This window comes from Podarcis cretensis (assembly GCF_951804945.1).
Source record: "Podarcis cretensis genome assembly, chromosome: 7".
Classification (NCBI taxonomy): Eukaryota; Metazoa; Chordata; class Lepidosauria; order Squamata; family Lacertidae; genus Podarcis; species Podarcis cretensis.
Window position 1 is genome coordinate 86,454,028 of NC_137176.1, and position 15,546 is coordinate 86,469,573.

At 43.5% G+C, this 15,546-nt stretch overlaps 3 protein-coding genes across 4 annotated transcripts in view; all 3 read left to right on the top strand.

The window, feature by feature from the left end:
* The window catches only part of LOC307220485 (mas-related G-protein coupled receptor member H-like), a 45,271-nt gene that overhangs the window by 10,070 nt on the left and 19,655 nt on the right, over nt 1-15,546 (top strand). The gene's annotated exons all lie outside the window — the stretch shown is intronic.
* LOC307220464 (mas-related G-protein coupled receptor member H-like) lies at nt 6,550-15,300 on the top strand. Of its 2 annotated transcripts, XM_079984458.1 has the most exons (3): nt 6,550-6,871; nt 13,603-13,747; nt 13,983-15,300. In XM_079984458.1, the coding sequence occupies exons 2-3, from the start codon at nt 13,721-13,723 to the stop codon at nt 15,021-15,023; spliced, it is 1,068 nt and encodes a 355-aa protein (XP_079840584.1). In that variant the 5' UTR covers nt 6,550-6,871; nt 13,603-13,720; the 3' UTR covers nt 15,024-15,300. The 2 variants fall into 2 exon arrangements, 1 of the variants encoding a protein (XP_079840584.1); XR_013840886.1 differs by lacking the exons at nt 13,603-13,747; nt 13,983-15,300 and adding an exon at nt 6,975-7,043.
* LOC307219579 (proto-oncogene Mas-like) lies at nt 8,063-9,203 on the top strand (the record flags this gene model as incomplete). The annotated part of the gene is made up of 1 exon (XM_079982823.1): nt 8,063-9,203. One exon carries the CDS (start codon nt 8,063-8,065, stop codon nt 8,873-8,875), a length of 813 nt encoding a protein of 270 aa, XP_079838949.1. The 3' UTR covers nt 8,876-9,203.

The window sequence follows — 15,546 nt, forward strand, 5'->3', positions numbered from 1 at the left end:
CACAGGAACTCGCAAGACATTTTCATCTTGCGAAGCAAGCCCATAGGGAAATTCGTTTTGCGAAGCGCCTCCAAAACGGAAAACCCTTTCGTCTAGCGGGTTTTCCATCTTGCGAGGCGTTCGTCTTGCGGGGCACCACTGTATACTGATTTGGATCCAAACTGCACTGCAAACAGGATTTCTTCCCCCTTCCTTTTAGACCGAGCAGAGCACGGAACTTGATCTCAGGGTCGTGGGTTTGAGCCCCATGTTGGGCAAAAGATTCTTGCATTGCAGAGGGTTGGACTAGATGGAGCTTTCCAACTCTACAATTCTATGATTCTATGAGAGCCAGTGTGGTGTAGTGGTTAAGAGCAGTAGCTTCATAATCTGGTGAACGGGGTTCACTTCCCCGCTCCTCCACATGCAGCTGCTGGGTGACCTTGGGCCAGTCACACTTCTTTGAAGTGTCTCAGCCCCACTCACCTCACAGAGTGTTTGTTGTGGGAAAGGAAGGGAAAGGAGAATGTTAGTCTCTTTGAGACTCCTTAGGGTAGTGATTGTTGGTTTCTGCTCTCTTCACTGTGCAGCGAAAGGCTTGTCACAAGACAATGTTTACATTCCACAGACAGCATTGCTGTTGTGTTTCCCACGGGAAAGGGGAGGCTGGATGTGACGTACACTGGTTTCCTGTTTTTCACTGTTCTCACACAGAGTGTGATTCTCTCCGTGCTTCAGAGGAGAGAGGATGCACTTTCTGCTCCGGCAGAGACAAGATGGTTTTCTGTAATCTACCAGCTTTGAAATGTAAATAAAGCAATATAGAGTATGTGCACGTATTCCTCATCATTCCGCTGTGCACTTGGACACTGCTACAATTCAACATTTTGGTTATGGCCCAGAAGATGCAGTCATCTGAATGCCGGCAAAAGGATCGGAATGCAGAAGGACGGATCGGACGGTATCTGCGCGTCAAGATGATTGATGAGGTATGTGCTACTGCTCCGGGCAGCCTGCCAGCTTCTAATTAATGGCTTTATGGCTGGACTTTGAACTTTTATGTCCGTTTGCCGGGAACAGGCAGCGGCTATGGCTATGCTGGGGAAATCGAAAGTAACTTTTGGGCTGAAGCAGCTGCTGATAACAGTGACGCAGCATGATTTAGGGCAGCAGAGACAAAGCACTTTTGAACTTGCCTTTGGAATGAGGCTTGAAGCAGCACAGATGCAGCTTGTATAAAGCAGCTTGTTTAAAGCAGCAGAGATGATGCAGAAGGCTAATGCCGGAGTCATGATGGCCCTTCAGGATGCTTGTGGGATTCCCAAGCTCAATAAGAAAAATTATACGGACTGGGTCATCTATGCAGAGGCTATTCTGCGGAAAGAGGGTCTGTTTGAAGTTATTACAGACACCCCCCCAGCTCCAATTACAGATGCATGGGAAGCTAAAGATTCCAAAGCAAGGGGAACTCTTACATTGATAGTATCCCCAGAAGAGCTCTGTCTATTGCGTGATAAGACCTCAGCCAGAGAAATTTGGGACGTTTTGAGAGAGGCACACATGAGGACAGAAGCAGGATCTACTATGTTTTACTACAACAAGCTGCATAAGATGGCTAGCTGCAGAAGGCTGGCTGATGCACGTGGGGAATCTGGTGCCAATCAGCCACATGCTCAGCTCAGAGTAGCCTGTGATACTGCCATGATTCAGAATGAAGCAGATTGCCAGGGTGATAGCTGCATGGGAAAGGGGGAGTCTTTACAGACGTCATCCCTGAGTGCAGTGGAACCACCAGATGGCGCCAAAGCTTTGAAGGCAGTGAAATGCTACTCGTGTGGACGTCTAGGCCATATGAAGAGGGAATGCAAATATCCCAGGGCCAAGACAGAGCAGCGCAGCGAAAGCTCATCGCGTGGAAAAGGCCGAGGCAAAGGCAAAGGTCCGGTGTCCAGGACAACGCAGCCCAAGGCAATAGTCTCACGCTTTACTCCAAAAGTTGCAGAGGTCCAGAAGACGTCTAGATCTTTCTTCGTTGTTGATTCAGCGGCAACCCACCACATGTGCAACGATAAGCGACTGTTCGTGTCTTTTACACCGCAGGAAGGTGCGATTCACCAGGCGGATGACCACACAATTCCCAGTAAAGGCTACGGAACTGTTGTTCTTCACAGTTTGGACTTATCGATACAGAATGTACTTTATGTGCCGGATGCCAAACATAATCTGCTCAGCGTTGGACAGCTGAATGAGCGGAACATTGACGTTTCCTTTAAGAACAAAAGGTGCATCATCACAAAGAAAAATGATTATGTATTGTATGCTGAATATGTTGATCATTTATATGTTTTGTATTATGATGATGTTGTGCAGGATGACACTTGTTGCATTGCAGGTTCTAACAAATGTTTGCATGCAGAATGCATTCATGATTTTCATCGAAAATTTGGTCATTTGGGTTTTGAGGCAGTATCTAAAATGCCTGCCTTGGTTGAAGGTATGACTATTAAACCCTGCAGGTACCACATGAAGTGCAAGGCATGCGCAGCAAACAAGGTGAAAATGCCTGCGAAAGGTAAGGTGTCTAGTAGGCAAGCTACAGAACCATACCAAATTGTTCATGCTGATTTGGTTGGACCACTAGCGCCCTCTTTGGGTGGAAATAGGTACTTCATGGTTCTCATTGATGCATTTTCCAGGTATATTTATGTGTACAATCTCAAGCAGAAATCAGAGGCTTTTCCTAGGTTCAAGGAATTCTGTGCTTGGTTGGAAAATGTGCATGGTAAGAAGATAAAGATTCTTTTCAGTGATCGCGGGGGGGAATTCACTTCTCAGCAGTTTGAAGCTTTTCTGACTGAGAACGGAATTCAACACGATTTGTCTAGTCCTCGCTCGCCATGGCAGAATGGACTTGCGGAACGAGCAAATCAAACATTGCTTCAAGGGTTAAAAACCTTGCTACATGATGCAAATCTTCCAGAGAGTTATTGGGCCGAAGCTCTCTCATGTTTCACTTACAGTTATAATCGCAGGTTATCTTCAGCGATTGGTTGTACCCCCTATGAGAAGATGTTTGGCAAAAAGCCATACATCAAACACATGAGAATTTTTGGTTCTGACATGTGGGTTCACTCACCACAAAACTCCAAGTTAGATAAGCGTGGTTTGCATGGTATCTTTCTAGGTTATGAGAAAGGTTCTTACAGAATAAGGATGACTGACTCTAAGACCATTAAGCTCACAAGAAGTGTTGAGTACAATGCCAAGTGGGGGGAGAATGTGGGAATTTTCCAATGTTATCCTGATGACAGTGATGAGACTGAGGATAGTCAAAAGCAACCACAGCAACCCACACCCACTGATGAAAGTTCTGATTCTGAGTCTGAAACTGAATCAGGTGACTCAGAGGATTTCAAGAGTGCGAAAGCCTCTATGCGACCCTCTGAAAGCTCTGATCAAGAATTGGAGGAACCATTGTTCACAATAGGTCGCTTTTCTCCTAAGAAGGAAGAGGAGAGTGTTGAAGACTTAAGGCTAATTCGCAGGTCACAGAGAGCCACAAAAGGCAGACCTCCAAAGAGATTTGCTGATGAGTTTGCCAAGATAGCAGTAACAGCTGTTAAAAGCTCCAAGAAGGTGTTTGGACCTTCAAGTTTCCAAGAAATCCAGGATTTGGATTCAAAGGAAGCTGAACCATGGTTAAATGCCATGAAGGCTGAGCTTGATTCCTTGGAAAGGAACAAAACATGGGAACTTGTTCCAGTAGTTCCAGGAATGAAACTGCTTGGAAGCAAATGGGTCTTCAAAGCGAAGACTGATCAAAATGGCAAGATAGTCAGACACAAAGCCAGATTGGTAGCCAGAGGTTTTGCACAGGTACCAGGTGAAGACTATCACGAGACCTACTCACCCACAGTGAGGTATGAGAGCATTAGGCTTAAGCTCAAGCTAGCTGCAGAGGAGAATCTACACACTAGTCACCATGATGTGAATACAGCTTTTCTGTACGGATCTCTAAATGAATCACTTTATATGCTTCCACCTGATGGCGTACAGGTAAAACAGGGATTTGTTTGTGCTCTGAAGAAGTCCCTTTATGGTCTCAAACAAAGTGCACGGTGTTGGCACACAAAACTCACTGAAGTATTGTTTTCTCTAGGTTTTAAGCAAGGGAAAGCTGATCCATGTGTATTTGTCAAAGAGGAGGGGCAAAAGAAACTGTATTGTTTGTTTTATGTTGATGATTTATTATTCTTTTGGGATGATGTCACAATGTACAATAACGCCCTAGCTCAACTGAAAGAACACTTTGACATGAAAGATCTTGGTGAGGTAAACAACTACCTATCTCTGGAAATAGAGAGAGATCAAGATGGTAACATTCTAGTACACCAGTCACGGAAAATTGCTGATGTGTTAAACAAACTAAACCTGATGGATGCTAACCCTGTAGACACACCGATGACAACAGGTTATCAGGTAGATGACACTGAAGAAGCATTTTCTGACACTACACTGTACAGAAGTGTGCTAGGCAAGCTAAACTTCATTGCCAGATGTTCAAGACCAGACATTGCTGTTAGCTGTAATTTGCTAAGCAGACAAGTCAACAATCCTACTGTTAAGGATTGGAAAGCTCTGAAACGCATAGCGCGGTATTTGAAAGGCACTATGCATTACAGACTGAGATTTAACAATCAGAAGTCTGGTGGTCTTGAGATATTTGCAGATGCAAGTTTTGGAAGTGACACTACAGACAGGAAAAGCACGTCTGGAGTTTGCTATATGTACAATCAGGCTCTATTTGATTGGTCATGCAAGAAGCAAACAACAGTTAGCTTAAGTACTTGTGAAGCTGAACTGAATGCACTGTCTTATTCACTCAAAGATTGTGAATGGTTGTTACAATTGTGCAAAGACATGAAAATTCCTGTCAAATGTCCAATCCAGGTTTACCAGGACAACAAAGCATGTTTGGCTTTGCTGAATTCTGAAGGTTGTAAGCAAAGCACGAAGCACTTGCAATTGAAGGTGCAACATGCTAGGGAACGTATTCAGAAGGGACTCGTAACGGTGTCCTATATGCCAGGTAATGAAATTCCTGCTGATGTATTGTCCAAGATTGTATCAAGGGATCAACACTGTACCTATGTGCAGAAGTTGGGTTTGTACTGATATTGTACGAACACACTGCCCAGTGGTGTTCACAGAAAGGGGGAGGATGTTGGTTTCTGCTCTCTTCACTGTGCAGCGAAAGGCTTGTCACAAGACAATGTTTACATTCCACAGACAGCATTGCTGTTGTGTTTCCCACGGGAAAGGGGAGGCTGGATGTGACGTACACTGGTTTCCTGTTTTTCACTGTTCTCACACAGAGTGTGATTCTCTCCGTGCTTCAGAGGAGAGAGGATGCACTTTCTGCTCCGGCAGAGACAAGATGGTTTTCTGTAATCTACCAGCTTTGAAATGTAAATAAAGCAATATAGAGTATGTGCACGTATTCCTCATCATTCCGCTGTGCACTTGGACACTGCTACAATTCAACAGTGATAAAGCGGGATATCAAATCCAAACTCTTCTTCTTATTTGCAGAGAGGTTGGCAAGTGTGCAAAAGGGGGTGGGAACCCATCCATTTGAAGGCAGAGTTTGCAGCCAAATCCTTCCAGGAAAGAGACAGCTTTAAAGGGGCTCACTGTCTGTACCAAACAGCTGACAGTGAGCTCCACAGGCCAAACCTACCTCCTGATAGTTCCTTTCTAGTCATGTATTCTTTACATGCCCCACAGTTGATATCACATATGATATCATGTGTGTGACAGGCAGATGAGGTTTGGGAGAAACAGTCTTACCAGCAAAATTGCAGACAGGGACTTTCCTAGCCCTACCTGCAGATGCCAAGAATGACACCTGGGACCTTCTCCATGCAAACGGAGATCTGGTTCCTCCTTTGCTTCCTACAACCAAGAATGTGCTCAGAGCAAAGGTAACAAAGCTAAATCCTTCACGTTTAGAAGCTAGACTCTTTGCAGTGAAAAGGTTACAGACAATGTCCCTGAACTGCTTTGCTGCAGACTGCATAGAAATTGACTATCCCCACAATAAATTAGAATTTATTTTTATTTAATTTTATTTTATTTAAAAAACTCTCTCCTTTTCTCTTTTTTCCTCACCTGCTTGTTCCTTCCCTGTTCCATTTCCAGTGACAAATCCTCACCACTCTCCTTTGGGATATTCGACCTGTCCTGGGATCTCTCTCTGAGCAACCCTATGACTTGTTCACTGCAAAGGAAGTCTGCGCTCAATAGACTCACTTCTTAGAAAGGGCGTTTAGGATTGTCTAGAATTTGCGACAATCCCTGAGGTCCCTCCAAACGCCCTCTTCTCTTCAGGCTTTCTTCCTTACCCACAAGGTCCCTTCCAGCTTCCACTCTAAATCGTTTCACACACACCCTTCATTCACACTGCAGACCCTTCCCAGAGGCACCGCCTCCTCACTTCCCTTCCCATTTGCCTGCCAAACTTAGTATCTTCCTTCCAAAATTAGCCTCACTCTGAAAGCAATGGGGTCGCATCGCTCTGTCCCAGTTGCTGCTGTTACTACCGTGAAATTTCCTGAGTTTGAACTATTTCATTTGTCCCTGTCATTCATTTCCTAACTCGGTCGGTATCGGTTTTTCAAGAGAGCGTCTTCATATCTCTGGAAAGTAGGATGGAGGAAGGTTTTTCCTGCCGTCCTCAAATACCCTGCTGGGTTTGGCTTTCCTTTTGCTTGCTCCCCAAGGCTCCTTTTGCATAACAAGTTTCTGATCTGGCCGCAAGTGTATCTCTCAGTGCTGGAAGTAACACCGTTCAAATAAGGCTGGAGGATCTTCGCTGCTTTTTCTCCTACAGGTAAGACGAATGATTGTCATTACGGAAGTGAAGCTTTCTGGAACCAACAGAAGACAACTGATACGTGCTTGACGGAGTCTCCTTCTATCTTTTGACTCCTCAGGGGGGAGAAATAAGACACGATCACTATCCTTCGTGGATGTGAAGCAAGTACCGAATGTGGGACTTGATGGTACAGTACTTTGAAAAATAAAAAATAGGAACCACAAATTTTGAGATGCTAGAAAGAAGTTTTTACTCATGTCTAAGCATAGGTGTAGCCAGGGGGGTGTAAGTAGCAGCTGCCTCCCCATCAAGTAAATAAATAAATAAATAAAAACCCTAAATGACTAATTGTAACTTGGTTCTGGCACCTCCAAACATAAAGCCTGCCTCCTTGAAATAATTCCTGGTTATGCCCATGTGTCTAAGGATGTAATCCTAACACAATTTACTCTGGAGTGAGCCCTATTATAGTACAGATGACTTTCCATTTACACAGGGGTACCATTACAAGCCACAGGATGTGCGCATACACAAAATTGTGTATAATGCGGAGCACCCTGAAGTGACCCCCCCCCCCAGAGCCCAAAGAGCCTCCCCCAAGCCTCCCTGATGCCATGCGTCAGCACTGCCAGTCCACCGAGCTGCCCTGTCTCTCTGGCTGGTGGGTGCAAACAGGAGTGACAGGGTGGCTTCCAGGTGGCAGAGGGACTCAGGAGCAGCAGCAGTTTCACCTGTGATACACCTCCAAGTGAAACCACCACCTGGGAGCAACATGGGTGAAGGAGGAGGAAGCGGAAGCATCAAATGGCCCCGCTCCGCTTGGCGCTGGGATGCAAGCCCCCAGACTTTGCAGAGGGGCCCTGAGCTTGGGTGATGGGACATGGCGAAAAGGAGGAGTACTAGATCCTGATGGGCCATTCCCTTGCCCACTCATGATTGGCCAAGTGGAGAACCAATAAGAATAATAATTGGAGAAAAGTTCGGTCCAAAGAAAGCGCTGCTCCGGCGCAGTATAGGGCCATTGTTTTGTTCAGAGGGACAGATGGAGGGAGAGAACATTAGATCCAGAATCATTGAGTCCTTTGAGTGTTAGCAGATGTTGCAGAATAAACTGGGTCAGGTCAAGGGCTGTAACATTGGGTGAGAACCAAAAGAGGACAAAGAAGAGATACAATGTTTTATCTGACTGTATGATCTCTCTTGTTCATGTGGCACTCAGTCATCTGGATTCTAGGATTTTGCATGAAAAGGACTGCTTTCGCAACCTATATCCTGAATTTGGCTGTTGCTGACCTTGGGGTCCTCCTAGGCTCAGTTCCTTGGAGGATAATTGTTTTCCTCGATAATTCTCGTTCGCATCTTGTCAATTTCAATGTTTACTATTTAGTGATCATAAGTGCCCATTGCTTTTTTCCCACGAACCTCATCGGTCAATTTCTGCTGACAGCCATCAGCATTGACAGCTGTGCTTCTGTCGTCTTCCCCATTTGGCATCAATGTCGCCGGCCACCCAACCTGTCCATCATTGTGTGCGCCATCATATGGAGCCTTGCTTTCCTGCTCACTCTCGTGAACATCCTTAATGACATTGTAGACTTTGGAGTAGCTTCTGGTTGGTACGAGTTGCTGGTGAGTGCTGTGTTATGCCTCCCGCTTATCACTGTCTCCACTCTGATCCTCTTCATCAAACTTTGCTTGAGATCACAGCAGAGGCAGCAAGGAAATGTTTTAATAGCCATCCTGATGGTGCTCCTCTTTTCCATCTTGTTTGCTTTCCCATTTACTTTCCTTTATTTAATATTTTCTTTCCCCCATCTTACATTTCGTAATGCACTACACATTGGGGCCTTATGCTGCTGCCTAAACAGCAGCATTAAGCCACTGATTTATTTCCTGGTTGGAAGGAGAAAGAGCGGTCAATCTAGGGAGAGCATGAAAGTCATACTCCAGAGGCTTTTCAAGGAGGAGGAAGGCTGCAGAGAGGAGGCCAATAATGTCCCAATCCAGACCCAGGTGTGATACGTTCAAAATAATCAGAGAGCTCCACAATTACACCTCTTGCATACAATCTATGTTCCCTTTAGCCCTCTTTCTTTTTTGGTAAACCTGCTGCTTTTCACTGTTGATTGTATATGCCTGGGGAGGAACAGAGATGAACCCTCATCTCATTTCTTCAACTGCTGATATGTGATGCTTTTAGTACTTGGTGTTTGCTTCACTTTCTGATTGCTCTTTGCTTATTTTGAAGTGATTTCCTGTGGCTATTTTTTTGGTGTCATTTCAGGGGTATAATAAAAGTCTCCTGGACTGAAGGGCATTTAAAAAAAAAGAAATTAACTTAAAATATTTCCGTAAGAGATGTAATAGGGGAGAAAATCATGCCACTTCAATCGTCTGTAAGGAGATTCTAAAATATGTAGAAAATAGGTTCTTTGCATAGTGGACGTATATATATACACACACACACACAATATGTATGTGTATATATCTATATATCTATATATCTATATATCTATATCTATATCTATATCTATATCTATATCTATATCTATCTATCTATCTATCTATCTATCTATCTATACTGTATGTATATAATATAATATATACACACACACATATAGCTCCCAAACCTTTGAAAATACATCAGATAACTGCTTTGAAAATACTCCAACTAATAATAAAAATAAAACTACTAAAAATAAAATAACTAAAAATACAGTGGTGGCGGTGGCGGTGGCGGTGCGGCGGCAGCATGAGGCCCCTTTAAGTAAAGTGGCACCTCAAGTTAAGAACAGTTTCAGGTTAAGAACGACCTCCAGAATGAATTAACCTGAGGTACCACTGTAACAATATTAAAAATAATAATAAAGAGGTAATAGAACATGCCAATAGCAGTATGTGTTAGGATTCACTCCCTGTGTTGTAGTCATGGGATTGTTTTTATCACATGACGGTGTATGTTTCATTCCACATTGTGGGAAGTGACGGAGACAGGGTGTTTTTATTAATGTGTTTCCATGATGTAGGATTTTTGTCCCTTGTTCTCTTTCTTTGCAATCTGATGCTGAAGAGGAAGGAGCTGAGTTACAATGCTCCGAGTATATATATGTAAATAAAAGTAGTTTAGCCAAATGGCTGCACTACTGAGTCTGAACACTGATGGCCTTTATGCTGCTGATCCTGAAGTGTGCTGATGCATCTTGGTATCAGTCGCTGTGGTGTTCAGACTGGAGAAAGCTTTTGAATCTCCCAAAGGAACAGCCAGGAGGGAGAGAACATGCCAGTCAGGCATGTGTCTCTGCCAGACTCCTACTCATGTGTAGGACCTCCTGACCGTATGGATATTAAAAGGCATTTTTAAACAACAACAACAAATATCAATAGACCATTGTGGAGGAAGTACTTTAATTGCTCGTATAGGCCTGGTGGAACAGAAAATTTATCAGCAAGAACTTAAAAGTTGACACAGAAAGTGGCTACCAAATTTCTATCAGCAGTGTGTTCCACAAGACCAGGCTTAAATTCTTTTTGTTGTCAAATGAACCTCAACAGCAGAGAGAAAGACCAAAGATGCTCATGCAAATCGTCTAATTCCTCAAGCTGGAATATAAGCATTCAGGTGATCCCTGAGGTATCCTAGAGCCAAGTTGTTCAGGGCTGTGTAAATCAATACAAGAATCTTGAACCCAGCTCAGGAGCAGCCAGAGCAGCTGTTTTAATAATGGCTTCACATGTTCTCAATGAGAAGCTCCCATCAGCAATCTGGCAGCAGCATACTGCATCTGCTGGAACTTCCAAACCAGACCCAAGAACAGCCCCACATCAAGCACATCACAGTAATTTAGCCATGAGGTTACCAATATATGCTCTTGCAGTGGTCAGGCTATCCCTGTCCAGGAATTGCCATAGCTGGAAAAGGCGCTCCTAGTCACAGAGGACACCTGAGCATCTAGTGACAAAGATGTATCCAGAAGTACCGCCAAACTTCACACGTGCTCCTTCAAAGAGAGTGCAACCCTACTCAGAACAGGGAACTTGCCAATTTCCAAAACACGGGAACCACCCACACAAAGAGCCCCCATCTTCATAGAATTCAGCCCTCATCCAGACCACTACTGCATCCAGACACTGGTTCAAAGCTTTCACAGCCTCTCCCAATTCCTATGTTATGGAAAGGGAAAGCTGCGTGTCAGCATCATTACACTGCTGATGCCTTGCTCCAAAACTCCTAATGGCCACATCCAATGGCTTCATATTGATATTAAATAGATATTAAAGTTAATTGGAGTTCAAATGATAATACTGCAAGTACAATATAACATGGAAAGAAGCTTAACATATATTCCATCTGCTTCAGTATTTTAACTTTTGCATGTTTTAAAGTATGGTTGTGATTGTTCTTGATTTTTCTGTTTATTCATTTGTAAGCTGCTTTGGAGTGTTTGTTTCTTTCTTTTTTGCAATCAAGCAGTGTATAAATTTTATGAAATAAATGAAAAGAATAAATGTGACACTGATGTGGCATTTGTCCATTCCTTGTGGTTATGTTTGTATAGGGGGATGGAAATGGTTAATGTCGATTGACCAATGAGAAAGCTCAGAGGCAGAACCTACCTGGTTTTGAGGCTCAGCCCAGGGGTTTACCATAGAGGGAGTGAGGGTCAGAGAGAGGCAGAAAAAGTCAAACACGGTGGTTGTGACAGTTAGAGTGAGAGTCAGGGGGTTACCATGGAATTGCCTGCTAATGAAGGTGGGGAGGAGAAGGATGACCTGGTGGATCTGCTCCTTTCCATGAGTCACAGGAAATGACTCTGAATGCTTGCCCCCTCCACCTAATTTGTGTAACCCTTGGTAATCATGTCTCCCCACCAATAGACACCTCCCCCACCCAATAAAAGGCAAATAGGGACAAATGCTTTTGGCCGTTAAAAAGCCAGGAAGTTGTTATCTTGCTTAGACAGCCTTGATTAGAAATCTGGGGATGAGGTCTTGATTTATTCCATTTGTCTGGTACAGATAAAGAAGTACGTGAGATATGACCTGCTTCCTCCAGAACCAATTACAAACCTAGTCTTCAGGACTGTAGCCTTCTGGGACATAAATGACAATAGTCTCCTCCTCCATGGAGAAGTGATAATTATCTTCATATCCTATTAAAGAGCATCCTCTTGTCTTATGAGGCAGAGAATCAAATTAAACCCAGATGCAGAACAGGAGGGACCGTTTTTCATCTTTGAGTGAGATTGGTAAGATTTTACATTTTCTCCTGGGGCATGAGTGTGGCCACATTTTCTGTCTCTTAGGTCCTTAGGACCTACCATTCCAGTGCAAGTTGCTGTGTCTTGTTCTCTTGCACTCACCATCTCTGAAGACTGCTGATCTGCAGTTAATCGCAAGGTTGGGTGAAACATTCACAGGAAAGGCCATAGCTGCAGTGCTTGCAGAAGGTTGATTCAAAGCACCTCAAGGTAGGGTTGGAAAGACCACTTTTTAAAATGCTACAGAGTGGCACTGAGAGTCTGTTTGACAAGTCCTGATCTTGATAGACCAATAGTCTGACTCAGTATAAGATCACTACCTGAGGTTTTGCCAAAGGAGAGAACAAACATTGTATCCAGACACAAGGAGAATAATGTATTTTAACGGGTACGTAGAATAGGCTGGGTCATTTCAAGTGATCCAAGTCCAGTGCAGGAAATTCACGTCTGATTGATCAGTGAAGTCTTGGGAAAGTTGGTCTTATTAAGGCAATACAAAGGGAGCAGATATCAATGTTCCTAGAAGCAAACACAATGATGGGATTCCGCTTAATATATAAACATATACACTCTCTTGAATTTCTTTCTCTGTTCTGTGAGTGACTAAACCCTTAGCGTGAAGCTACAAAACAATAATTATCCCACTGAAGAGTTTGTTTCTCCCCTTTCTAAAAGTCACTCTTTGAGTCAACACTCAGAATGTCAGTGGAGCACTTTCCATACGTTTGGTCCTTACAAGTGAAGGCTAATCACATCCCCACCCCATCACCAGAGGTCTTCACATTAGCTGCTTGGGTTTCTTACCAGCTCTTAGAAAGTTCCTCATCAACCTCAGGACCACAGAAGAAGAGAACCTGGTAGGCAAGGAGGACTGCTAAGTCTTCCCAGCATGTTGTGTATGAGGCTACTGTGGAGGAAGGGGATGTAGATGTAAACAGCTGCCTGGATTAGGGTCAGGCTCAAAGCCAGGAAGGTGTGATGCCACCATCTGTCAATTGCAGCTAAAGCAACAGCCCAAATGCTAAAGCTCACTTGCCTTGCACTAGGAAAATGGCTGGGGCATTTGGAGGGGAGAGTATTATAAATCTTCTGAATCAACACCACCAGGGGTATCTGTGTTTGGTTCCCATCCATCAAAACCAGCCTCCTTGGTTAGGGGGGAGCCAATATAGACATATCGGAAAGCTTGCTCTCTTTTTGGGAGAATCTTAGGAACTGAACAACAAAAAGAAAATTGAGTTATACGTAATAAGAAAAAATGTGACATTACTGCCTGACTTCTCTTTGAGAACCTCCTGCACACACTCATTCATTCCTAGCCTGGTCTTATTGCATTGGAAGATAGTCCCACCCAGCTGGATGAATGTTCAGTAGGTAAGTGAAATTCACTGCTATAAAACTTTATATCAATCTTTCCCTAAACAAAGTGGCATCTTTCTCATTCTGTCTCAGTCCATCTCCTTCATCCTTACTGATATCTCTTCCTAGGCAGGAATGACGAGCTTGGCCATAGCAAAAGAAATATGACTGAACCCCAATTTTGGAGAGACATTACATATCAGACAATAATGCCAGGAGACCAGGGAATGCTGTGCTGACTTCTTCTATGGCACCAATCAAACCAAGTTTCCAGGTAAACTAACTCACTAAGGTCCAAAAAAAGCTCAAAGAGAAAAAATCCAGAGGGGTGTGGCCCAGGTGGGGGATTCAGTAATATTGCGAAGAACTGCACATATATGACTTTTGGCTTGATAGACAGATGTTGTGGATTTATGTGTTGTTCAATGGGCTCCTGGCTCTCACAATTCTGGGTTTTGCACAGAACTCCTCTTGAGTCAAACATCTTTGTGATACTTTCCATTTCCTAGAGGAAACTTCTGCTCAAGAAGAGGAGAGAAGATTTCCACATGCAGTCATTCAGCATGGAAAGACAAATCAATGGGACTTTGCAATCTGCTGTGGATGCTGTGACAGATAATGAGTACAATGGCACTTATAATAGCTCATATAATGACCAAGGAAATTTCCAAATTAAGAAATACGAAAAATCTATAATACATGGCTTTATTTTAGTTATCTGCTGTGTGGGATTTTTGGGGAATGGAACTGTGATCTGGCTTCTTGGTTTCCGCATTAGCAGGAAACCGTTCACCACCTACATCCTTAATTTGGCTGTTGCTGACTTTGCATTCCTCCTGAGCCTACAGTTCCATAATTTTATTAGGTTTCCTGATGATGTTCTTGATAGTATTGATGAATGTCTCTTATCCTTCACATACAACACTGGCCAACTTCTTCTGACAGCCATCAGCATTGACACATGTGTGTCTGTCCTCTTCCCTATTTGGCATCGGTGTGTCCGGCCGACCCATTTGTCCAGCACTGTGTGTGCCCTCATATGGGTCCTCTCCTGTCTGCTCTCCATAGTCCTCTACATTCTCAGATTGACATCTTTCCTTATTTCAGATACCATCTTTCATTATATCATCACAGAATATTTTCAATTTTTCTTGACTGGACTGCTTTGCCTCCCACTCATGACAATTTCAACTGTGATCCTTTTCATCAGAGTCTGTTTTAAATCACACCCACGAAAGCGGGGAAGGCTTTTAATAGTTATTTTAGTTACACTGCTCTTCTTCCTCATGTTTGCTTTTCCACTAAATGCCATTCTTTTCTGTAGATTAATTTTACACCTGAAAATTCCCGTTCCATACCTCTATGCCTTTTTGTGTGCCTCCCTCAATAGCAGTGTGAACCCCTTGCTTTATTTTCTGGTTGGGAGGAAGAAGGGAGGTCAATCTAGGGAGAGCCTACAGGTCATCCTCCAGCGGGTTTTGAATGAGGAGGAGAATGACAGACAGGAAATGAACCCTCCTTGTTCAATCCCACTTAGAAACCTTTCGTAAGAGTTCTTTGGCTGAATTATGTCCTTGGGCTGTATTGATGACTCTTACTCACCAGAAAAAGAGGATTGGGTTTTGTTGACAATTTTGAGGTTTGTGTAGTTGAAATGTATCCTACTCTTCAAAGGCAACAGTCATGTTTTTTCTCCTCCCAATTTTTCCTCTGTGTCTCCCCACCATTGTATACTGCCCCTGAAATGTTGGCCATGGAGATATAAAGCCCTACAGCTCAAAATGCTTCACACTGTGCACCTATATTGCACAAGCTGAAATAGCCAAGACAAAGATCAGGTGGAATCATCTGTACAACTTGGAATTGTACATTCTCCTTTGGGACACAACTGGTACCGCCTTTTCCCCCACAAGTCCTTCGCACCTGCCATCCCAGCAGGCTTCTCTTGTCTTGTGCTCAAGAAATCTGAAGATTGCTCATCCAACCATAGTCTCAAGTTTGTAAAAAAAATATACGCTTGAATGAGAGAGTTACTGAGAATCTCCCTTTTTATTTTTGATGTAGTTTAGGTGA